The sequence below is a fragment of the Eumetopias jubatus genome, unplaced genomic scaffold (genome assembly GCF_037043125.1).
Source record: "Eumetopias jubatus isolate StellerSeaLion01/CBP00866 unplaced genomic scaffold, mEumJub1_p1.0 scaffold_10, whole genome shotgun sequence".
Lineage (NCBI taxonomy): Eukaryota > Metazoa > Chordata > Mammalia > Carnivora > Otariidae > Eumetopias > Eumetopias jubatus.
Genome location: NW_028274816.1, coordinates 57,245,309 through 57,268,326, shown reverse-complemented (window position 1 = coordinate 57,268,326; position 23,018 = coordinate 57,245,309). Strand labels below are relative to the sequence as shown.

Sequence of the window (23,018 nt, the reverse complement as noted above, 5' to 3'; positions counted from 1 at the left end):
CCGCGGTCTGTGGGCAGGTCTGGGCTTCGGTCCATAAAAGGCAGGAGCTACTGGAAGCGCCTAGAATTGGATCCCTCCCACGGGCTGCCGGATGCAGAAGGGGCGACGGTCTGAGAGGAATGAAGCGACTGCCTTTATTGCATAGACCTTTTCAATTGCTTTGAAGATTGGGGTCAGGGGACGCACAAGAGACAGAAGACGGGAGAAATGAGTTTCCTCGTCCCCACCGGCGGTGGGTGGGAGGAACATTAGTGCAAATCCGAGCGTCGGCCCCGGGGAACCTGCCCCTCCTGGGCTGATTGGCCAGTTAAGTGGAGGCACCGGAGTGGGTAGGGCGAGACCGGGCCCTGACTGGCCAATTAACTAAGGCCTCCCCGGCCCGTACATGCCAGGTCCCGTCATTGGGCAACGCGTAAGACAGTCTCCGCCCTCAGCGGACCTGGCCTCCCACGAGCCGGAAGCGAGGGTCTGGACCGAGCTCCGCCCTCATTAGTCAGGCACTACCGTCGGGGCCAGCCCGTTGTCGGTGACCTTGATGACCCCGACCCCCTGGAGTTCGGGCCACACTCCATCCCACCTTACCTCTGGTCCCTGCGTGTGGGGCCTTCACCCTAACTCTAGCAGCTAGGCCCCGCCCCTAGGCCAGGCCCCGCCTTTTCGGAATGCCGGCCCCGCCCCTGGCGGGCAGCAAGCTTCCTTAGGGTCAAGGGTCCTGACCCGCGCGCCCCGGTGGCCCAGTGAGCAGTGTGCCAAGGCCTGGATGCACCTGCGCCTGCAGTGGCCCATACTCCACCTGCTCTCCGTCCACAGTGAGCACGCCGCGAGGCGTGAGAGGCTCGAGGCGAAAGGCACGGGCCGCAGCGTAGCCCAGCTGCGGACAGCCCAGGCTGAAGTGGCTACCTCGCTCCATGGCCAGAAAAAGGCGCAGCAGCGCAGCCCGCGAGATGCCACCGCGCACCCAGCACAGGTGCAGCAGGCCGTCGTCAAAGCGCGCATGGGGAGCTGCCACCAGGTCAGCCCCCAGGTGGCTGGGTGAGATGGCCAACATAAGCACAAAGTCCCCCTCCAGCGTCACCCACCCTGGGGGCAGTGGGGTGCCCAGAGGTGGGAGCAGGTGGTCAGGTGGGCCCCCGGTAGAGATGGCTCCCAGGGCATCAGGGGTGGGAGGTGGGAGCCCAGAGGAGGCTGGCATTTCTGGGACCCCCTCAGTGATGGGTGACAGTAAAGCCTTCGGGGAGCTAGGTGGTGAGGGCAGCAAAGGGTCTGGGGACAGTGGGGCATCCCCAGCCCCACCCCAGTCCCCGACCAACTCTGGGCCCCCACCATTGAGGGACAGGATGGGCAGGGGCTCAGGTGAGCCAGGGGAGGCCAGGGCAGGCTGGGGCAGGGGCAGAGGCAGATCAGACACTGAGCGATGCAGGGGTGAGTGTGCCACAGGTGGGGCTGGGGCCGGGGCCGGGGCCAGGGTCAGCTCTGACTTGGCACGGGGCAGGCCGTGGGCAGGGGTGGGGGAGGCAGGTTCCACAGCAGCAGGGAGGTAGGAGAGGCGTCCGCGGTAGGTGTGCAGGGTGGCAAGGCCCAGCACCGTGCCCAGTGTGAAGCGGGCGCTGCCCAGGGCCCTGAAGCGCTCGCTCTGGATGTCCACGTCTGACACGAAGCCCCAGGCCACAGACAAGAAGGAGAAACAGCGGGAGCCCGAGGCCAGCGTCACAGAGAGCAGGTCCAGCGGGCGGCTGCCCCCCCGGCAGAGGAGCAGCGAGCAGTTGAGCAGCAGGTCAACACCCAGGGCAGGTTCAAACCTTCACAGCCAGAGACAGACAGACACAGAGGGAAAGAGTAAACAGGGTGGCGTGAGAGACCCAGAGCGCAGGGTGGCAGGAGAAAGACACAAAAACGTGGGAGAGCAGACAGCAGGGGGACCATATGGCCACCTCCGGATGGACTCTTCCTACCGAGCCAGGTTCCCTGTCCGCTCTCCCATCCATAAGCATTCCCTCAGGGCCACCTGTGTGCCAGGCGCAGTTCCGGGCACTAGGGATACAGTTGGGAACGGACAGGCAGACATGTCTGGGGGGAGGGGCGGCGTGGGGAGCATCCCAGCCCAGACTGATCGACTTGACTGACGGTGGACTGCCTGGGGGAGACGTGTGGATAGAAGTGCCGGGTTGCGGGAGGGCTCATCCCTCCCCTCACGGTAAGCAGGCTGGCGGAGGCGGGACCCCACCTACCCCCCGTGCTGGTTCACAGCTCCGGCCAGGGCGTTGCCTGAGCCACAGGGGAGGATGCCCACGGGTGTCTTCACAGCTTCTTCCCAGTCAGGGCGGTCTAGGAGTCCGTTCAGCACCTGCAGGGCAGGACACCGGCCACCTGGGTCCTGGTCCTAGTGCCAGGCTCCAGAGTCCCCCAGGGCTCAGATAGGGTGCCCCTGCCCTACCTCGAAGAGCAGCCCGTCTCCCGAGACTGTGACGATGCCGTCCCACTCACTCAGGCTCAGCCCCTGAACCAGCTCCCGGGCGTGGTTCTGCCGTTCTAACGTGGGGGAACCAGGAGATGAGCCAGGCTGTTCCACTCTGCCCCGCCACCACTCCCCAGGACTCAGAACTCAGGAGTCCTGGCACCCCCGGGCCCCTACTTCCATCCTGGCATGGCCCTTACCTGTCTGGATGAGGTTGAAGGACAGCCCGGCCTCAGAGATCATGGGCAGCACGTGGTTCTTACACCACTGCCAGGCCAGACCCCGCCCCCCATAGGGATTGACCAATAGGAGCAATCGGGGTGGCCTTGGCAGCAGCTCGGGGGTTATTTCTGCAAAGAGAGGGGAAGGAGTCTACAGAGGCCCCAGACCCGGGCCCCTCACCTCAGAAGCTGGAACTGCAAACAGCCCCCAGTGGAGCTGCTGGCGGCCTGGCAGAGTGGCCTGCTGGGAATTCACGGTTTCTCTCCAGGGCTTCAGCGGCCCAGGCTCAGGTGTGCAGCCCTGCCCCCCTCTCCCAGGGGCCAAGACAAAGGCAGGGCTTGGGTGTCTAATCCCAGTGCCCTTTGGACCCATGTGTGGGAGGAGGGAGACCTGTGGGTTCCACTTTATCCTCAAACACCTGGAATCCAGGATCAGGTTACGACACTGTGCAAGGCTCCCTCACTGTCACCATCCCTGAGGGCCCCCAGCCAGCCAGCAGGATCCTGGAAGACCAAGGGAGGCTCACCAGATGCAAACCCTTGAACCTTTACCTTCCTGTGCCAACTGAGGAGCCTGGGTGGGGACCTCTGCCCAAAAGCCTTCTCTGACTCCCCTCCCCCCCCTTAGGCTGGATTAGATGCCACCTCTGAGCTCCTGGGACGCCCTAGGGGACTTCTGTGAGTGCCTGTCACCCTGGGTGGTGACTAATCATGTCTCAGTCTGCTGCTCTCACCAGACGGGGAGCCTCTGACTCATCTGTGTGGTCAGGGCCCATGGAAGCGGGGGAGGGGACAGAGACAAAAATCTATGAGAAGAGCAGACACAAATCATTTTTCTCTGCCTGTGGCTGCTCTTCCTTCTGTGGCCCATCGCCGTGTGTCTAGCCCTCTTTCAATTCGGACCAAGACAGACACATCACACACAGACACACAGAGAAGAGACAGAGGTGTCCACAGAGGGAAATCCACAGAGACGCCAAGGTGGCCCTAGGACAGAGCGGCTGCGTAGTGCCTCACCCCTGTCCCCAGGCAGTGGCAGTCCACGGAGCAGACACATGAGGGCAGTGGCCCAGCGCTGGGCCTCAGCACGGTTCTCCTCGTAGGCGGCTGCCCCGTCAGCGCGAAAGGTGCGGGCAGCTCTGCGCCGGCCCCCGCGCCGGCCCTGCGGGTAGGTGTAGATGCAGAAGTAGGCCGCCGCGTCTGAGGGGTTGCGGCTCCGCAGGGTGCAGCAGCCTGACACCTCGGCCAACGGGACCAGGCCGCCCCGGGGCCGGGCTTCAGGCTTCGGGCGCAGCCGCTGTATGTGCAGGGCCTGTGGTGTGAGAGTGAGGGCTAAGCGGGATCCCCGGGCCGGGTAGGAGCCGAACTCGCCATGCAGGAGCGGGGTGCTGGCGGCCAGTGGTGGAGGCGGTGGGGGGGCCATGGCCTCGGCCCTGTCCAGGGCGCTTCTAGGCCTGTGGCCCCAGCTGCAGGTCAGCTCCTGGTCTGGCCTCTGTGGGGAGGGAGGAGGGCAGGAGTCAGAGTCCAAGACCCCTGTGGCAGGTAGAGAGAAGCAGGGGCAGGGCCTGTGGACAGGAGACAACAAGGGCCAGTGACAGGCAAGATGGAGGCATCAGAGACAGACAGGCTCAGACAAGTGTGGGGAGACCCTGAGGACACAGGGCAGAAGCCCGCTGTACAGGAAGGCCAGCATCCTGGAGGGAGGACAGCCAGGCATGCAAACGTTCATTCATTTATTCCCCAAATAATTACTCAGTACTCTCTATGTGCCAATCACAGTGCCAGGCCCAGCAAACACAGCAGGGAACAAAACAGACAAAAGTCCCTGCCTTTGTGGAGTTCATATTCTCTTAGGAAGACAGAAAAACGAAAGAAGTCAAATGTATAGCATGCTGGATAATGAGGGCTTTGGAGAAGTATAAGGGAGAGGAGAGAGAACTGGATGGTGGAGATATGCACAGACGGAGAACACAACACACACGCACATACACACACGTGCACATGGTCGTCTCCGGATGGAGAAAGTTACACGGGAGAGACACTCGGACACAAAGAAAGAGAGGGATACGGTCTAAGAGCTGAAGAAACTCCAAGAGGAGACAACCAGCTTCAATGAGATGAAAGCCAGGATGATGAGAGATACTTAGGAGAGTCAGAGTTTAGGGGCCCTAGGAGGTCCTCTGAGGGTCAGAAAGACAAAGGACAGAAAGAGCAGCTAGGAGGGGCAGGAGGGAGGGGTGTAGACAGCTGGAGAGACCAGGAAAGAGATGTGACATGGAGGAATTAAGGAGTCAGAGAGCTACAGGAGCCACATGCAGGCGCCTGCGAGGGACAGGGGCCAAGAGCTGGACCCCGAGCACTGACCTGGGCGTCTGGCCGCCTGCTCTCCAGGGAGGGGGTGGGAGCCGGGCCTGAGGTCCCCTCCCCAGAGGCCTTCCCCCTGCCCTCTGCCCAGTTTCTGCCTCCTTCCTGCTCACCTTTGTTCCCCACTGCCCCACCCACCCAGCCAGCTGCCAGGCCTGCCCCTCACTTCCCCGGCCCAGAGCAGCCCCAGACGCACCCCCATCTGTGGACTCACCCTCAGAAGTCACTTCTGCCCCCTGCCCTGGGAAGCTCCCTCGGGCCCCGCCCCTAAACTTGAACTGACCAGCGCCCCCATCCCCGAGCCCAAAGCAGGCTTAGATACAAGAGTCCTAGATCTCCTCCAGTCCTGGGCCTGAGCCTCTGTCCCCAGATCCTCGAGTCTCTGACCTGGTCTCCATTCTCTCCACCCACCCTGGTTCCCCCAGACCTGGGCCTGGGTCTCCATCCAAAGGTCCCCCCCCCAAATCCATAAGCCTGAGTCTCTGTCTCTGGTTCCTCCGGTCCCGGTCCTCCATCCCCAGCCATTTCCAGAACCCAGTCCCAGACCTGGGTTTCCATTTCTGGATCCCTCAAGTCCCGGTTTTGGTTCTCCATCTCCATCCCACACCCCCTGGTACCCCAGTCCCGGCCTGCGTCTCCGTTCCTCTTGGTCCCGCGGTCCCCCAGACTCGGGACCCTGACCCTACCCCCGCACCCTCCTCGCACGCCGAGTCCTCCTCCAGGCGGCCCCTCAAGTCAGCACCAACCGCCCCCATCAGACCCAGGGGTGGGGGGGAGGGTGTGCATGCGCTCAGCCAATGGGCGCACGGCCGGCCTGAGCCGCGCCAGTGAGGGCGCGCGGGGGGCGGGGCCGACCAGCTCGCGAGTTGGGCGCAGGGGCCAGCCGAGGAAGAGCTTGAGCAGTGGGCGGGGCATCGCGCTTCGCGAGATCGGCTGCCATAGTAAGTGAGGGCACGCTCGCCGCAGAGGCGGCGTGACGACCCCACAGACAGCGCCGCTGACGCCATCTTTGTGGAGGGCAAGTGGTAGCCCTGCCCCATCGAGTTTTTAAAAGAGGCAGGAGGGAGGAGATTTTCAGTTGCGGATAGAGACTGACCCTAACACAGGTCACCAAAACCCAGAGCTCTGCAAAGGGAGTTAATAAAAGAGACCCAGAAAAGCAGAGTCAGAGGCAGTAAGAGACTTAGAGGGCTGCCTGTTTTTAAAATAGTTACAAACAGATAAACAGAGATATATACAAAAAGACAAAGACAATAGTATTGAGAATATGGAAGGTTAAGGACACAAGAAAACCCAGAAAATGATGGACACAGAGATGGAGACAGGTACTTCTGTAATGAAAATCAGGGAGGAGAGGCTCATTAATTCACCAAGTATTTACCTTGGACTCAAACCAGAGTGGAGGCAGCATGACATGGACATCTGCCCAGCAAATGACCCAGTAACATGGCAAGACAGAGAAACAAGGAGAGAGATGGGGAGAAACAGTATCTGAGAGAGACTTCTAGGCCAGGGGTGAGGGAGGAAGACAATGTTGGAGGACCAGAAGCTGAGAGGAAGTGAGCCCGAGAGACAGCAAAAATGTTGACAGGGAGACAAAGAGAGGCAAAGACATAGTGAAGCGGAAAGAAAGCAAGGCCAGAATAATACCAGGAGACCAAGAAACAGAATCGTAGAAAGACACATGCAGAAAGAGACAGGGACAGAATTTGCTAGAAAGCAATAAATGGAAGACTTTTTTTTGTTGTCAAACAATGTACCTTGTGTTCAACCCAGAGCAGCAACAGCAAAAGAAATACCCAGAGAGAGGGTGGGGTGGGGTGGGGACAGAAACCCAGAAAGAAGGAGAGACAGGGAACCACACACCTTAGTTTGGGAGAAAGAAAAGCAGGCACACTGGACCGACAAACAGGCTGGGACTCAAAGACAGAGACCAAGTCACCAAGGCAAGGGAACAGAGGGAGGAAACTGTGTCCTGTGGTGTGGTGATCTTAACTTCCAGAAGGACCCTTACCTGATCCTGCTGTTCCTCTGCTTCCAGGTGTCCATTCATCTGCTGTGTTACCCCATCAGCAGGACCCTGGTCCTGGGCGGCAGGCCATGGGAGGGTGGTATGGGCAAGGAGTCGGGCCTCACAGTTGGGGCCTGGCCTTTGGCTCTGTGGAGAACAGATGAATAAGTAGGAGCATCAGGGGCAGACTTCGGGCTGGGCTGGTTGTGTTGGAGGCCAAAGGGGCAGGGCTTCCCTGAGGAAGGAGAAAAGAGGGGACAGGTCAGCTTTGTCACTGCCCCAGCCAGTCCATCTGGTCCTACCCAAGAAGGGCTAACAATAGGAGCGGAGGCTAATTTGTATTGAGCGCTTATATGCAAAGCGTTGTTTTAAGCATTTATACTAACTTATGTAAAGCTGGAAAATACTCTAGGTACCAAGCCTATTATCCCCTTTTTGAGGATGAGGAAAGTTAAGGCACAGAGGTTAAGTGACTTGCCCAAGGTCACAGTGTTGTTAGTAATTAGCACGGCCAGGATTTGAATTTGGTTACAGCAGACAAGACCCCATCTCACTATCTTTCTATGTCTGTGCTTCTCCCCAAATCTCCATCCTCCCTTTCTTTCTAGGTCTCCTTGTCACCCCCTGGGTCTCCATTTCCCTCACTGTCGGTCTCTGTCCACTACCGCTCTGGGCCTCCAATCCTCCTTCCCTCTGAATCTTTACTTCCTAAGTCTCTCCTCCCTTCTCTTTCGGGAGGCTTTTACCTATTCCCTCTCCAACCCACACCCCAAGCCTGGGGCTTCAGTGCGCCTCCTCTGCACTCCAGTACCGTGCAAAGCCCTCACGCAGAGCCCGCTGGGCGACTCGAATCTCTCCGGCAGGGAAAAGCAGCCCCCCAAGAGGTAGAGGCTGAGGAGGGGTCAGAGAAGGGGCAGGGGGAGAAGACGAAATTGGAAATAGAGGATGCTGCAGCAAGAAGATCTCGGGTTAGACCTCAGGCAGGACTTCCCGAGCTGCGGCTGCGCCTAGGAAGCGCCGCACGAGACAAGAGAGGGAGCCTGATAAGGAAATGCCTCAAGCGTGGGGTCAGAGGTTTCCCGAGGTCCTGACAAGGCCCGCCAGCTCCGCCTCCTCACCTCCAATACGCAGCCCGCCGGGTCCTCCAGGAGCCACCGAGAGACCGTCGGCGTCGGGCCAGAGCGTCACTGTGCGACGCGACCTCCTAGCGCTGCGCGACATCTCTCTCGCTCCCAGATGCCTTTCTTCCGGAAGACTATCGAGAACAGGGACTGGGTAGGGCCAGAGAGGCCCCCGACGTGCTGGCCCGCCTCCGCCCAGCCCTTGACGTATCGCTTGTTCCCGGTGGATTGTTCTTCCACTTATTCCGGAATCGCCCATTCAGCCGCTCTGCGACTCGCCATAGAGAGGCTCGACTGGAGTAGAGCGCCGTGTGGCGCCCGTGTGACGTCACGTAGGCGCCACTCACTGAAGGCTTTCCCCGCCCACCTCGACGCTGTTCTCTCTTTCCGGACCTGGCTTAGCAGGAGTCGCCATCATGGTGAGCGTGCTTTGAGGCGCTCTGGGTTCGAGTATCCGCCGCCATCCGTCGCGGTCTTGGGCTGAGGGGAGCAGGGATGTCAGGGGAGTTCGAAGGGGGCGACTCCCGCGGTGGGGGGGGACTATTTTGGTGGCTCGAAAACCAGGGATGGGTCAGTCTTACCAGCCTTCGGCTCCTCCCGTTCCGTTTTATTATTAAAGCTCCAATTGAGTGGATGACCAAATTGAGGCGCAAGGAGGTTGAGTGATGTGACCGGGGTCACAGTGCCAGGAAGTGGCAGAGCCGGGATTCGGACCCTGGCGTTGGCCCCACATCCATGCTGGATCTCTAGTCTTTTGCTGCCTCTGCCTGGACTTGTCACTCCTCTGGCTGGGAACGTTGGGTTCTGGGGCGGGGTGGGGGGGTGGGGGGTCTCCACGGTCCAGTGCCTGGGTTTTGCAGCCAAGCTCCCCATCCAGCCTGTGATCTTGCGTTTCCTGCCTGTAACCCCAGTTCCCTGGTCTGTGCATTGGGGCCGTGGTAATACTGTGTCCCAGACGTGCGTCTAGGAAGAAGTTGTAGGACGCACACATCAGAGGTTGTGGCATAAGTCAAATGTTGGAGAAAAGGGAGCTGCGAATAACTCAGTGGTTCTTTAGGGTTCCTTACACGGCCTGTTAGACAATCTCAGGCCAGCAGCTGGGGTGTGGTGGAAGTTGTGGCTTCCTTCGGTTTTCTCAGCTAAAGTGGGAAACTGCCTCATGGAGGTCGTGCATGGAAGGTTCTAGTACTGGAGTAAGTCCCAAATAAAGGTTCTTTGCCGTATTATTAGGTAGAGTCTGCCCTTGGCCTGTATTATTGAAAAACGCATCTTCTGAAGAGTTCAGATTTCTTAGCGCGACTGCTGCGTTGAAGCTTTCCAAGGTGCCGTGCACCATGTCCTGAAGGCTTTGCATGTGGAATTCATATTTTTCTTAAACTGGGGTCATTTGAGGCCCAGAAGATTTAAGTGGCTTTTTACAGGTCTCCTCAGGGTGGACCTGGGGTTTGTTGTCTTTTCGGAGACTGGGGCCCTAGCTCTTCCTCGGAGATGGGTAATACAGTTGTTTTGGGGGTGAGTGAGCTGCCAGAAGAGATTTGGGTCCATGGTCTCCTTAACCTTGCAGGGAGTCGACATCCGCCACAACAAGGACCGAAAGGTTCGGCGCAAGGAGCCCAAGAGCCAGGACATCTACCTGAGACTGCTGGTCAAGGTGAGGCTGAGGTCTGAGACCCTTAGGGCCGCCCAGAACTGCAGCTTCTAGAACCGACGTTCTAGTATTGGGCCCCAGGCTGCTCCAGGGGCCTGCGGGGCAGGCGCACATCTGTGGTTGTGCCTAAGGCTCCTGGGGGTTCAGTGTTTCAGTCTCTGGGCTGTATACAGGTGGGGAGGGGACTTGGGGGGCTTTCTGGGGCTCAGTGGGAAGCGGGAAAGCCGTAAAAACCTTATCCCAAACCATGCTTTTTTGTCTTTAATTGAAGGTTGTGGGGGAGGGGTGTGGGCTACCCTGGGTTCCCATTCTTTTCTCTCTTCTCCAGCTGTACAGGTTTCTGGCCAGACGAACCAACTCTACCTTTAACCAAGTCGTGTTGAAGAGGTTGTTCATGAGTCGCACCAACCGGCCACCTCTGTCCCTTTCCCGGATGGTGAGGGGCTGATTCGGGGAATGACTGGATTGTGTCTCTGGGAGGGGGGCTTGGGGCCTGGCCATCAGCTGGTTTACTTCACCCTGTGGTGGGCACAGAGCTCCGACCCTTGACCCTAGGGTTGTAGCTGAACAGCGGTGGGTATTTGAGTGGCTTGGGCTTTTCTCCTTGTGAAGTGGCGGTTGTAGTGGTTGCAAGTCACATGAGGCAGGTCTTACCATGTTCTAAGCTCTCTTGAAGGAGAGATCTGTTGAAGAGTCTGTGCATTTTGTCTCCAGGGTTTTTTCCCCAGCCGGACCTGAGATTAGGCCTGGACTGGTTTAGAGGCGAGGCATGGGCGGGTTTATCCCCTTCAGGGCCCAACCGTCTCCATCCTTGGGATGCCTGACACAGTGGGGTTGGATTTAAACACCAGAAGGAGCAGGCGCCTGGGTGGCTCAGTTGGTTAGGTGTGTGCCTTCAGCTCAGGTCATGATCCCCGGGTCCTGGGATCGGGTCCCGCGTCAGGCTCCTTCTCTCCCTCTTTCTGTCATTCATGAAAGGATAAGTGAAATATTTATAAAGGTAAGTAAACACTAGAAGGAGCTTCCTTTGTTTGCATTTGTCCTTCCCTCAAAGATTCGGAAGATGAAGCTGCCTGGCCGGGAAAACAAAACAGCTGTGGTTGTAGGGACAATAACCGACGACGTGCGTGTCCAGGAGGTGCCCAAACTGAAGGTGAGTGTGGAGGGGGCTCAGGAGCATGGTGGGTGGGCAAGAGCCCAGACCTGGCTTGTGTCCTTGCTCTGCTGATGATCTCTGGCAGAGATGCCACGAGGCTTGTGATGCCTTCCCAGTCTCCTCTCTCCTCTGGGTGAGGCAGGCATCACACCTACCAGTCTGGGTGGCTTTTAGGATTGAAGGGGGATTGTCCGTGGCATTAGCCATGGTGGGTGTCGCCGGGCCAGACCCTTCTGGGTCCCTCGCTGATGGTGGTGCTGGTTCTTGAGCCTTACAGCTTGGCTTCAAATCTAGATTTCTTGGCCAGTTTATGGCCCGTGGACGAAGTCGTGGGTCTTTTTAATGCCTCCGTTTCCTTATCTGCGGTAAGTTCAGGTGGTTGCAGCCTTAAAGGAGGTTTTGGATGTTAATTGGTAAGGACTGCTATTGTCAACTGGGGAAGCTCTCTCTGGTGGTGGTGGTCGCGGCTCCGCCAACAGCCAGCAGCCCCTGGGTGGCGGTGGGGGGCGTCTGACCGTGCCTGTCCGTGTGTCCCCCAGGTGTGCGCGCTGCGTGTGAGCAGCCGTGCCCGGAGCCGCATCCTCAAAGCTGGAGGCAAGATCCTCACCTTCGACCAGTTGGCCCTAGACTCCCCCAAGGGTTGTGGCACCGTCTTGCTCTCTGGTGAGTGATGTTCAGTGACTCTTACGCCGACTTCTTGGAGCTGGGTCCCTGCCTGATCCCAGCTTTCTCTTCTTCTTCCCAGGCCCCCGCAAGGGCCGAGAGGTGTACAGGCATTTCGGCAAGGCCCCGGGAACCCCTCACAGCCACACCAAGTGAGTACACCTAGCCCTGCCATCTGGCCCTGGCGTTTCCGGGGACCCCACCCTGTGGATCTGGGCCTTGCCACCCTTCCGGCCCCTTCTGTCCCTCCCTAGAACGCCTCACCTCGTCTTCCCCGCTTTTTCCTCAAGACTTGGCTTAAAGCTGTTTCTCTCTGTTGCTGAGATCTCTGCACAGCCAGCCATGTAAATGCAGCGTGTTCAGGGCCTGTGCCGGCCAGAGTTTGCATCTCCCGGACGGAGCCTGAGTCTTGCCCTGCCCGGCCTTTCCAGCAGCCTCCTTGGTGTCCCCCCTGCCATGTTCCTATGCTGCTCTGTTAGAGCAAGCAGCGCGCTGCTCAGCCGGCCTCAGCTTGCACCCTGTCTTGAGGCCGCCGCGTGGGCATGCTCTCACCCCGCTCTCCCTGCCCGCAGGCCCTACGTGAGATCCAAGGGCCGGAAGTTCGAGCGTGCCAGAGGCCGCAGGGCCAGCCGAGGCTACAAGAACTGACCACAGATCCTGCCCTGTTATTAAAGATTTTGAATGCTGGTGGTCCTTTGTGTGTTTGTGGGGGACGGCAGGGGACTGGGGCCTTAGGGCGTGTCCGGGAGCAGGACTCGGTGCCCGTCTCCACGGAGACTGGGGGGGGGGGGGGCTTCCCTCACGGAGTCCCGCTCCACCGGCAGGCGCCCTCTAGCGTGCTACTGGGACTCGCACTGTTGGACCGTTGGCAGGCTCCCAGTGACCAAAGTCCCGCCCCCTTAATAAGCCGGGTGACAGGTGTTTCCGGGCCTGCTCCCTCCCCCGGATTAGCCACACCTGCTGCTCCTGGCTGGGGCTGGTGGGTGGGGTGTGGACCGTGAAGTGTGGAGGGGGCGGGACCGCGGTGGGGGAGGGGTCCTTGGGAACAGGTGAGTCGCTCCCCTCTTTCCCCCTTGAGTCTGGCCGGCCATTGGGCCCTGGGCCAGTAACCCGATGAGCGTGTCCCCTGGGTTGGGGCCTTCCCATACCTGCACTGGAGGCCTTTCACGGGGACCTGCCTTGTGGGCCCTCCTCTGTTGACACAAGGGGCTGGGCTCCCCGGATCCCAGGCTAAAACCTGATGAATGAGGCCAGACGGCAGGAAGAACAGAAATAAAAGCAGGTCTCCAGACCCCTAATGCCGACCTCCGAGAAGGCAAGGCAAGGAAGGAAAGGGGATGGGGGTCTGGACAGGTTGGGGGAGCTGGACGGGGTGAGAGGGAGCCCCAGTTTTATTCCTTTTCTCTTTGTAGGCCTTGTGGTTGTGGTGTGGAGGAAGGAAGCCGTCTGAGTGTGATTGGAAGGAAGGGCTGCTGGTTTGCAGGGATCAGGGGTCCATAGGCCAGAGGTTGAGTCAGGAGCCTCAAAGGGTGCTCCTTGGCCAGGACTAGGTGGATGGATGGTCAGCTAGCAGGGGATCGTGGGATTCAGGCAGAAACCCGGACAGGTCAGCTCAGCTAGGGATCAGCATAGATGAGAGAGGGCAGCCCGAGACAATTCTGGCTAGGAGACAGTCCAGGGCAGCCAGTCCAAGGAACAGTGGCTAGTCAGGCCCTCCGTCTAGGTGGGCTGCTGAGGTCATGGGCTGGTTCCATGGTGATGCAAGCCCCTGTGGAGTGTATCCTCCACTATAGCTAAGCCCAAGTGGGTGTGACACCCCAGGGGCAGAGTCCCCAAGCGACAGAGACTGAGACCTCATTCCCTGGCTGGGGAAGGGTGATGCCCAGACTTCAGGCTGGAGCCCATTCTTCCCAAACCGAGAGAGCAGGTCCAAGGGGAGGTGCCTGGGATGGTCAGTCAGTGAGAGCCGGTGAGCCAGCCACCCGTCAGCAGGAAAAACATTTCCCTGGACACGGCGGGGTGCTCCACTGGGCGGCCAGATACCGACCTTGTTAGCTGGAAGCAGTCAACGTCTGCCAAATAATCAAAAAGCCAGCTGGAGAGGGTCAGTTAGATGTGCCATCGGTCAGGGGCAAATAGCCCACTTTACCTTTAGTTAGGGACATTCAGGTGGTAGGAGACAGGCAGACAGCCTGTGGCTGTTACCTGGGAGATGGTTGGCCAGTCAGCCAGACCTCTGGCCAGGCCAGCTGGGCCTTCAGCCTGACCGAGACGGAACCAGCAACAGAGTCCGTTGGGGCCACCAGGGGCCAGGAGACTGGAAATTGAAGTGCACGGAGAAGCAGCTGACGGATCACACAGCCAGGGACGGAGTCGGGGGGTCACCCTGACCCACACACAGGACCATCCTCGACAGCTGGCCGGAAGTTCAGGTGACCAGCCTGTCACTGTGGTGGCTGGAGGCAGGTGGCTGGTCCGTCTGAGCAGCCCACGCCCTGGACAGTGTGACTATCAGGACGCGGAGCCAGGGACCTTCACGGAGCGGCCCTGGAAGCCTTGGCCGGCTGCAGAGAGTCTGCCTGGCAGGAGACCCCCAGATGGTCAGTCCCCCAGAGACGGCCGAATCCTCAGACACCCAGCCTCACGGTCCTCCCACCCGAGCAGCCCAATGGCAGCCTCCCAGCTGGCAGCGCTGGAAGGAGAAGAGTTGGGGGCCACGGGGCTGCCCTTGACTGAGGCCAGCCCCGGCTTCCTGTATTCCGAGGGCCAGCGGCTGGCGCTGGAGGCTCTGCTGAGCAAGGGCGCCGAGGCGTTCGAGGCCTGCGTGCAGCGCGAGGGCCTGCGGCCCTTTCTGAGCGGGGAAGAGCTCCGGAGCCTGGCGGCGGCGGCTGAGGACTGGACCGCGTCCAAGCAGCCGCCCAGCAGGGCAGCAGAGGGAGCCCCTGCCACCATTTGGGACTCGGGCAGCAGCCTGACTTACTGGCCTGGACGGTCAGACGAGCTGGCGCCCACGCTGCGGCTGGGCTGGCCAGAGGTCCCAACCTGGAAGGGAATCACCCGGGCGCAGCTGTACACCCAGCCACCCGACGAGGGCCACCCGCCCCTCAAGGAGCTGGTGCGCCAGGAAATCCAGGCTGCCTGCAAGGTGGGGGTCTCAGGGGGGGCCTGGTGTCCACTCCCCAGACCCAGACATCCTCACAAGCCAGCTCCCAGACCTGGGAGTGGCGCATCCCCTGGGGCCCTGGTGTCTCACCCATGCCCTCCCGGGACTCCTGAGTCCACACCTCGCAGCCCCCAGACCTCATCCTCACTCTCTCTCCAAGGCCTGGGTCCCCCTGGGCATCCATGCCCCTTGGACCTAATTATGACCCCTTGGTCTCAGTCATCTACCGCACCCCACCCCACCCCTAGGGTAGGTGTCTCCATCCTCCCTCCCACGGAGGGCCCAGATGTCTCCCCTACAGCCCCCTGGAGAGCCTGTTCTTTATCCGACGGCTTTGTGCCTGCCAGCTCCCATGCTAAGTGCCTTACACGGGTTAACATTTATAATGGCCAGGAGGGTCCTGGGAGGTTGGGACTTATTATACCGAGTAAGGAGAGATGGGGCAACTGAGGCACGGGAGGTTAAGTCTCTCACCGGTAAGTGACCGAGCGGGGATTTGAACCAAGGCTGTCTGGCCAGTGGGTCAGGAGTCATCTCTGCTACATGTTTCTGCCTGCAAGATCCAGGCCCTCAGCACCCCCCACCCAGTCCCCAGAGCTCCCCGTGTGACAAAGCAGATCATCCTGCGTGCCCCCCCCCGCCCCGGTATCCAGGGCACCTCCAAGGACCCAGCCCGCTGAGCCCTGGAGCAGGGCCACCATGCAGTGTCACAGCACACGGGACACTGTTCGCCATTGCAGATGTGATTATGATGAGTTTTCCAGCGGTAGAGGCCTTGGTCTCCAGGAAGGACGGTTTTTTCCTCATTCACGTGTAAGCGCTGTATGCACAGCAGTGCATGTCTGGGGGCCTCTCCTGCAGCCCCCCTGAACATCTCGTCGAGGTCGGGCCTTTAAACTCCCACACCCAGGGCCCTAGCCCCTGACTGTCCGCGGAGCTCCAGGCTCCATCCACAGCCCCTCTCCCCACCCCCCAGCTAGTGGCCGTGGTCATGGACATCTTCACTGACCCAGACCTGCTTTTGGACCTGGTAGACACCGCGACCCACCGCTGGGTGCCTGTCTACCTGCTCCTGGACTACCAGCAGCTGCCTGCCTTCCTGACGCTGGCCCAGCGGCTGCGGGTGAACCCCTGGGCCACTGAGGTAGGAGCCTGGCGGGAGGGACCCGAGTCCTCATTCTCCTGGCGCTGGGGTCAGGGGGGGGCAGACCCCTCCACAGCGTCCTAGCTCTTCGAGGTGGATGCCAGCTGAGAGGGTCCTCTGAGATCCGATGCCCATGGCATTGGGGGAGTTAGAGGTGGGCCTTCCCACGGGGTCCCTCTGAGTTAGGGCTATCTCCAAGAGACCCCCCGAAGCCCAATGTTGGTAGCTCTGGAGAAGCGGGGACAGACTTTTCTACAGAGCCTTGGGCCATCCGGGTCCTAACCCGCCTGGAGGGATTCCCCCCACGAGGCCTGGGCAGTGAGTGGAGGTGTGCGGGGTTGGCCTGAGCTAGGGTGTGCCCCCTGTACTCCAGAACCTAGATATCCGTGTTGTGCGGGGCTGCAGTTTCCAGAGCCGATGGCGACGGCAGGTGAGCGGCAACGTGCGGGAGAAGTTTGTGCTGCTGGATGGCCATAGGGTCATCTCCGGATCCTACAGGTGCGGCTGCCCCCCTCCCCACACCACGCGGTGGCCTGTCCCCAACTCTCAGTAGAGCAGTCGGCATCCCTTTTTACCAGCCTCTCTTTCCCGGTCTGTGAAATGGGTCTAAACACCGTCACTGGTAGAGGAGGTACCGAGGGGCAGAGCCCTTCGTTTGGGGTCGAGCCAGGCCTGCCCCGGGGCCTGGGGTGGGGGTCATCTCTTCGACCCTGTGTCTCCTCATCTGGGAAACAGGGCCCACAGTTTGTGTGTGGGTTTCAAAACCAGGACGACCTGGATTGGAGTCCTAGCCCTGTCTTGAGTTAACTCCACCTTTCTAAGCAACTATAAAAAATAAGAGTTGGTATGCAAAGGACCTGGCCCTCAGACTGGCTCGAGTCCCTCCTCTCCTGTCCTTGGGGGTCTGACCCACCCTGGCTCCTGGCTCCTCGACTTCTCAGCTCTGTGACACACTGGGCCGGTGCCTCCCCTGCTCTGTGCCTCAGTTTCCCCATCTGGAAAGTGTGAATTACTAACAGCACCTGCCTCATAGGGTCATAACGTGGGAGGGTGCGGGGCAGGCACACAGACTCTCGGGTCAGGTGGCCTGGCTTCGAATTGTAGCTCTGCCGGCTATAGGCTGTGTGACTATGGGCAGCTGAATTCACCTCTCTGTGCTTCCCTTCTTCCTCTACAGAACGGGATGATATGGTTAGTGGCTCTAGAGCAGGGTTTCTCGACAGGGGTGCTACTCACATTTGGGGCCAGATGGTTCTGTGCTGGGGGTACTTCTTTGGGCATCTTAGGAGGCTGCACCAAATCTCTGGTCTCTCCACCCTGTAGATGTCAGGAGCACCCCTCCTTCCCCTATTAGGACAACCAAAGTTGTCTCCAGACATTGCCAACTGTCCCCTGGGGGGTGGGGGGCGGACGTGCCCAGTGGATTACCAGTGCTCTCCACTGGTGGTTTTCAATCTTGGGCTTGCCTGCGTCCGAATCACCTGGAGGACTCCTTAAAAACACAGATTTGGGGTGCCTCCCCTCCCCCCCGTCCCCCTCCTCCACCACCGCTCCCACTCAGCCGGCTGGGGATGGGGCCTGAGCATTGGCATTTCTAGCTAGCTCCCGGCTGATGCCGGTGCTGCTGGTCCGGGGACAACACTTGGGAGAACTGCTACCACAGAGACTGGGGCCACTTGGAGCGCGTCTATCGTCCCTCCCGGCTTTGTCTGGGGGTTCAGCGAGATCAAGGTACCCTGGCACGTAACAGAAGCAGCGCTCCGTAAACGTTAGCTGTCGTGTATTGTCGTCATTGTTCATTTTAACCATATTTCATCGACTCTAAGGTGCCACCGATGAAAAGAAGCATCCTGATAGACATGTGAAAAGATATGCCTCTTAGAACCCATGAAATAGAGGGGTCCAGCCAAACCCACCGAGCTTGGCTCCCCACCACTGAGTCAGGCCTAAGCATGCTTGGCCGAGCCCTGGGCTCCGGGGGGGGGGGGGGGCAGCCCTGGAATGGAGGAAGCTGGGGCCACACGAGGTTGTCCAGGGCCTCTGGCCATTTAATGGGGGGGAGGGGGTGGAGGCGGGGGCTCGGGGCACAGCGGAGCCGGGACACCAGTCCCGGGCCCAGCCCTTTGGGTTGGTCACAGCAGATACGGGACCAGCTGCAGCACGCCCAGCGCCAGGCCGGCGACGACCCCTTCCATCCGGCCGCCCACAGGATTGGGGGCCCCGTTACACATGTGGCCGTAGCAGCAGATGGAGGTGAGCGTGTAGGTGACGCCCATGTAGGTGACCGGCTCCTCGTGGCCGCAGGATGTGGACACCACGCAGCCTTTGTTGAGGACGGGGCTGAGGCCCGGGGCCACCCCGTGGCCCGTGAAGCAATCCTCATCGTTGCCACAGCTCATGTGGACGCCCGGGCACTGCTTGGAGTCGGTCAGCTCACAGAACACGCAGTCCTTGGCGCCCATGGCGCCCGGGGGCAGAGCCGTTACCAGAAGCAACAGCCAGCCGAGGACCATGGTGGCCTGGTGGCGGGGACGGCGCCCAAGCCAGGCCGTGGGCTTCCTGGGCCTCCCGGAACTGCTGAATGACGCTCCTGAGGCCCGCGAGACTTTTGCCCCCGGTCTGGGCCTCCCAGGGTCAGCGCTCGGACGGTCCTCGGTTCCCAACGCTCCGTGTCCCTTGCGGGAGCTCCGTGCACTCTTTGTGGAGCGGAATGGGGGTGACCTCACAGACCCCTCGGGGCTCCCACTGGCCGCTCCAGGGGTGAGGTCACAGGTCGGGGGGGAGGGGTGTCACAATCTGCGGGCAGACGGGCCCGCCAACCTGCCAGGGAGTGAGGACGCTGCCACCCCGCCAAGGTAAGGACGCTTGGACCAACACTCCCCATCCTGGTGGCTGACGCATCAGTTCTCCAGGCGCTGGGCCCATTTTTCAGATGGGCAAACCAAGGCTCAGGAAGGGAAGGTGACGTGGCCAAGGTCCCTAGAGCCGGGATGAGAGCCCAGGTTCATTTAATTCCCAAGAGCACCTGCTGTGTGCCAAGACGTTAAAGCTAGGTGCTTTTTTTTTTTTAATTTCTTTTAAAGATTTTTATTTACTTATTTGGCAGAGAGATACAGAGAGAGCACAAGTAGGCAGAGAGGCAGGCAGAGGGAGAGGGAGAAGCAGGCTCCCCGCCGAGCAGGGAGCCCAATGCGGGGCTCGATCCCAGGACCCTGGGACTATGACCTGAGCCGAAGGCAGCCGCTTAACCGACTGAGCCACCCAGGCGCCCCTAGCTAGGTGCTTTAAATATCAGCACTGTGATGACAGGACCGAAGGGGACCTGCTCTCCACAGCAAGCTGGGCGCGGGCCGGGCACCATGCAGGCAGCTCAACCCTTTGTCCTCTCTTTCCAATCTTCCTACATCTTAGCTCCGTATCGCAGATGAGCAAACTGAGGCACGGAGCAGGCACACCCAGAGCCCGCCACACGGCAAGTGTTTAATAAATGGCAGTCATTATATAGGAAGCAGCTGAGTCTTAAGACAGGCCTCGCGGGAGTCAGAAGACTAAGCCCACCTCTTTTCAGAGAGGGAAACGGAGGCACTGACACCTCCTTTGCTGGGGACGGGGCAGCGTCCGGGTATAAGCTCAGGCTGGCTTCCAGATGATAATTTAAGTATCTTAACTCTCGTTGTCACATCAGCCCTCGGGTAGGTACCTAGGTGGTTCTCATTCTACAGAGGGGGATGTTGAAACCAGAGAGGTTGCAGGACCTGCCCGAGGTCACACAGCCTGTCCTGGGACCAGGTGGGGACCGGTAATGGGGTCCAGGCCGGGTTCCCCGGGGCAGCACGGAGATCCTGACCCCTCACTGCGTGCCCCTCAGCTTCACGTGGAGCGACTCTCGCCTGCACCGCGGTCTGGTGACCCTGCTGACCGGCGAGATTGCCGATGCCTTCAGCCGAGAGTTCCGGACACTGTACGCGGCCTCCTGGCCACTCCCGTCTGCGCCCACCTGGGGCCCCTTCGTCAGCACCGTGGCGGGGCTGCAGCTGGCTCACAACCCCCACCGTGTGGCCCGCCGCCGCTCTGTGGCCCCCATGTCACCGCCGCCACCCGACGGCCCCCTGGCCCGACGCTTGGCTGCCTGCCGGGTCTTTGAGGGGGACAGGCAGGAGACCCCGGCCGCCCCAGGGCCGGCGCTGAGCGACATCCTGAGGAGTGTCCAGCGCGCCCGGACCCCCAGCGGCCCCCCGGCCCGGCCCAGCCGCTCCCTGTGGGACCTGAGCCGCCTGTCCCAGCTGTCCGGCTCCAGCGACAGTGACAGTGAGGTGAGCGCTGGTGGCTGGCCTCGGAGAAACAAGAGGAAGGGGATGGGGCAGCAGAGGGCCTACTATGTGCCTGGCCCCGGGCCGGGGCTGGGGGTGGAGACGGGGTAAGCAAAAGCGCCCACCTGAGTTCATGATCCCAGCGACCATTTCCTACAGCCCTACTGCGTGCCAGGCAGGGGAGCGCTGGGTGGGTGGGGGCAGGGACCCCGAGAGCCACCCTGGGTGCAAATCCTGGCATGACCCACTAATGGGGAGAGCCAGGCAGAGATCTGCCTTCTCTGAACCCTCCGTGTTCTCATCTAGTGAATAGGCACAGCAGTTGTCCCCGTCTCGGTTTGGTGGGAAGGAGGAGTCAGTGAGGGGGGGGGATAAACTAACTAGAACATTAAGTATTAACAATGAATCCCCACGGCGGAATTTATTTGTATTTCTTTCACGAGATCTTCATCCCAGGTCAGTGAGGTAATTCTCTTCTCACGCTCGTGGTTACAGATGGGAAAGCTGAGCCTCAGAGAGGTCAAGTAACTTGCCCAAGGTCAAAACCACCATCTCTTGTGGGCACCGTGCCACATGCCAGGGGCTCTCACAGAGGAGGTTGAATTGGATCTTTGCCACAACCCTCTGAGGTGGCTGTTGTTACGAGCCTCCGCCCCCCCCGTTTCACAGATGAGGAAACTGAGGCACAAGGGAGAGATTGGAACTCGGCCCTGGTGGCCTCGCCAATGCAGGTTTTAAAAAATGCTCTGCCCCTGGCTTCCCGGATTCGAACGTCATTGGGGTGTTGGGAAGGGGGTTTGGCGAGCTCCAAGGGGTCTCTGTGCCCCTGCTCTCAGCTGCTGAGGTGCTGGGGTTCCCACGGAGCCTGCCCTAATTCTCTGGGACCCTGGGCGGAGCCTCCGTGCCCTCAGCTGTAAAGTGGCCTGTTGACAGGGTGAGAGCAGAGCCATGTGGGACAAGCAGGCGGCCTCACCCTGTGTGCCGGCAGACCCGGGGTACAGGTGCTCTGTGAGCTGTGCCCCTCTCGGGCTCAGTTTCCCCATCTGCTACGTGCAACCTAGTGAGGACCTTTTCCGAGGGTGAGGGAGAAATGTCCCAGGAATCGCCTCCCTCAGTTCCACTCCAGGGGAGAAGGGGGATTGGGCAGGGCAGGGGCAAGGTCCTCTCGCCTCCACCCGGTCCTGAGCCGCCCTCACCCACCATCACCTCCCTTGGCAAATATTTGCTCCCCCCCAGGCAGTTGCTGGCAGCTTCCTGTTCCTCCCCAACTGCAAAGCTGCAGGGGGGAACACAGCAGCTGGCCCTCTGAGGGTCTGGGGGCCCCAGGCCTCCCGGATCACCTCCCTTCCCCATTCTGGAGGCTCAGGGGCCTTCTCACCTCCCCTGAGAGTCACACACACACACACACACACACACACACACACACACACACACAGGGCCTTCTCACCTCCCCTGAGAGTCACACACACACACACACACACACACACACACACACAAACCCTTCCAGGACTCAGTCCCCCAAGCCTTCTCTCACCTCCCTCTCTTTCCCTCCACAGCCCAAGAAGTCCTGGGGCTCCAAGGACACCCCAGCCAAGGCCCTGATGAGGCAACGGGGCACCGGAGGGGCCCCCAGGGGTGAGACAGAACCTCGTCCTCTGAGCCGGTCCCAGCCCTGGGGCAGCCCCCTGCCCCTCCTCCCTGCACGCCACCTCCGCTATCTGTCCCCGACCAGAAGGAGGTTTGGTGAAGATGCTGCCTCCAAACTCCTGGAACCCCGAGGCTTCCAGCAGCCAGATCGGGCCGCCCGGGCAGGACTCAAGGGGCGACCGTGACAGGAGCCAAAGCCACATGGGGCCCACCTGTCTCCCAGCGGCTCCAAGCCCCCCGCCTCTGAGTCGAGGCGTGGACAATGCTTCTGGCCTGGGTGTCTGTCTGGAAATCGGAAGGGATTTTTTTCTCTTTGTTCTAGAACCTGGGCAAGCCCACTGCTCACTCTAGAGGCCAGTGTCACAGTTTAGGAAATGGGCAGAAAGTCTCGAGTAGCTGGGATCCTAGAACATCGCATATCCTACCTCTCTGCGGACAGGCCTGGCAGAATGGCCCCGGTGCTGGAATTGTGTGGGGTGAAGGTGGCGAGTCCGTGGGACAAAGTGGGGGAGCTTCCGGTACCCACCATGCTCAGGAGCTGTGGGTAAACAGCTTGGCAAGGGACAGTGTGGGTAAACAGCTTGGCAAGGGAGAGGACAGAATCCAATCGAGGGAGTGGGGCTGACTAATGAGGGCCTGGAAGTTGGTGGGGGTCAGGGCCAGGGGGGCTGGGACTGTTTTGCGGGTGCTAAGCGCTGAGTTGCTGGGGGCTCATTTACCTCTGCTCAGAATAAAGCTGCTTGATGCCAGAATCTTGCATTTCCACAGCCTAGCAGAAGACCCAGGAATGCAGGTCTGGCCCCCTCCTCCCTCCCACCCAGGAGGGCCTAGCCGCAGCGCCCCGGCCCTGGGGGGAGGCAGGTGCTCAGCGCTTGCCTCCCCGCAACACCTTCGCCTCCGGCGGGGGCTTCTAAGTCACCGACCCCACTGGCGTGCCGGGTGGGGAAGAAGACTCGTCTTCTCCGGAGGTCCCTGGGAGCGCGGCGCGTCGCCCCGCCCCGCCCCGCCCCGCCCCGCCCCGCCCGCAGCCTCCGCCTCCCTCGCGCGCCCCCTGCCGGCCGGCCGCGGCAAGCCACCTCCAGAGCGCAGCGAGAGCCCGGGCGGGAGTGCAGCGT

At 60.5% G+C, this 23,018-nt stretch overlaps 4 protein-coding genes across 8 annotated transcripts; 2 read left to right on the top strand and 2 right to left on the bottom strand.

The window, feature by feature from the left end:
- Positions 1–111: 111 nt before the first annotated feature.
- Positions 112–8,489, bottom strand: SPHK2 (sphingosine kinase 2). Of its 5 annotated transcripts, none has more exons than XM_028091411.2 (7): positions 8,170–8,489; positions 7,055–7,286; positions 3,694–4,168; positions 2,656–2,805; positions 2,435–2,529; positions 2,229–2,344; positions 112–1,799 (listed from the first exon to the last, which is right to left on the bottom strand). In XM_028091411.2, the coding sequence occupies exons 2-7, from the start codon at positions 7,091–7,093 to the stop codon at positions 704–706; spliced, it is 1,971 nt and encodes a 656-aa protein (XP_027947212.1). In that variant the 5' UTR covers positions 7,094–7,286; positions 8,170–8,489; the 3' UTR covers positions 112–703. The 5 variants fall into 5 exon arrangements, with proteins under 5 accessions (XP_027947212.1, XP_027947209.1, XP_027947210.1 ...); XM_028091408.2 differs by having other exon boundaries at positions 7,055–7,198; XM_028091409.1 differs by lacking the exon at positions 8,170–8,489 and adding an exon at positions 7,863–8,127.
- Positions 8,482–12,326, top strand: RPL18 (ribosomal protein L18). The gene is made up of 7 exons (XM_028091415.2): positions 8,482–8,591; positions 9,737–9,823; positions 10,149–10,256; positions 10,875–10,973; positions 11,516–11,639; positions 11,722–11,791; positions 12,212–12,326. The coding sequence occupies exons 1-7, from the start codon at positions 8,589–8,591 to the stop codon at positions 12,285–12,287; spliced, it is 567 nt and encodes a 188-aa protein (XP_027947216.1). The 5' UTR covers positions 8,482–8,588; the 3' UTR covers positions 12,288–12,326.
- Positions 12,327–14,307: 1,981 nt separating this feature from the next.
- Positions 14,308–22,088, top strand: SACK1E (scaffolding CK1 anchoring protein E). The gene is made up of 5 exons (XM_028091378.1): positions 14,308–14,784; positions 15,779–15,946; positions 16,320–16,444; positions 19,815–20,259; positions 21,813–22,088. Exons 1-5 carry the CDS (start codon positions 14,308–14,310, stop codon positions 22,086–22,088), a joined length of 1,491 nt encoding a protein of 496 aa, XP_027947179.1.
- Positions 18,079–18,552, bottom strand: SPACA4 (sperm acrosome associated 4). The gene has a single exon (XM_028091379.2). It carries the CDS (start codon positions 18,457–18,459, stop codon positions 18,079–18,081), a length of 381 nt encoding a protein of 126 aa, XP_027947180.1. The 5' UTR covers positions 18,460–18,552.
- Positions 22,089–23,018: the final 930 nt, after the last annotated feature.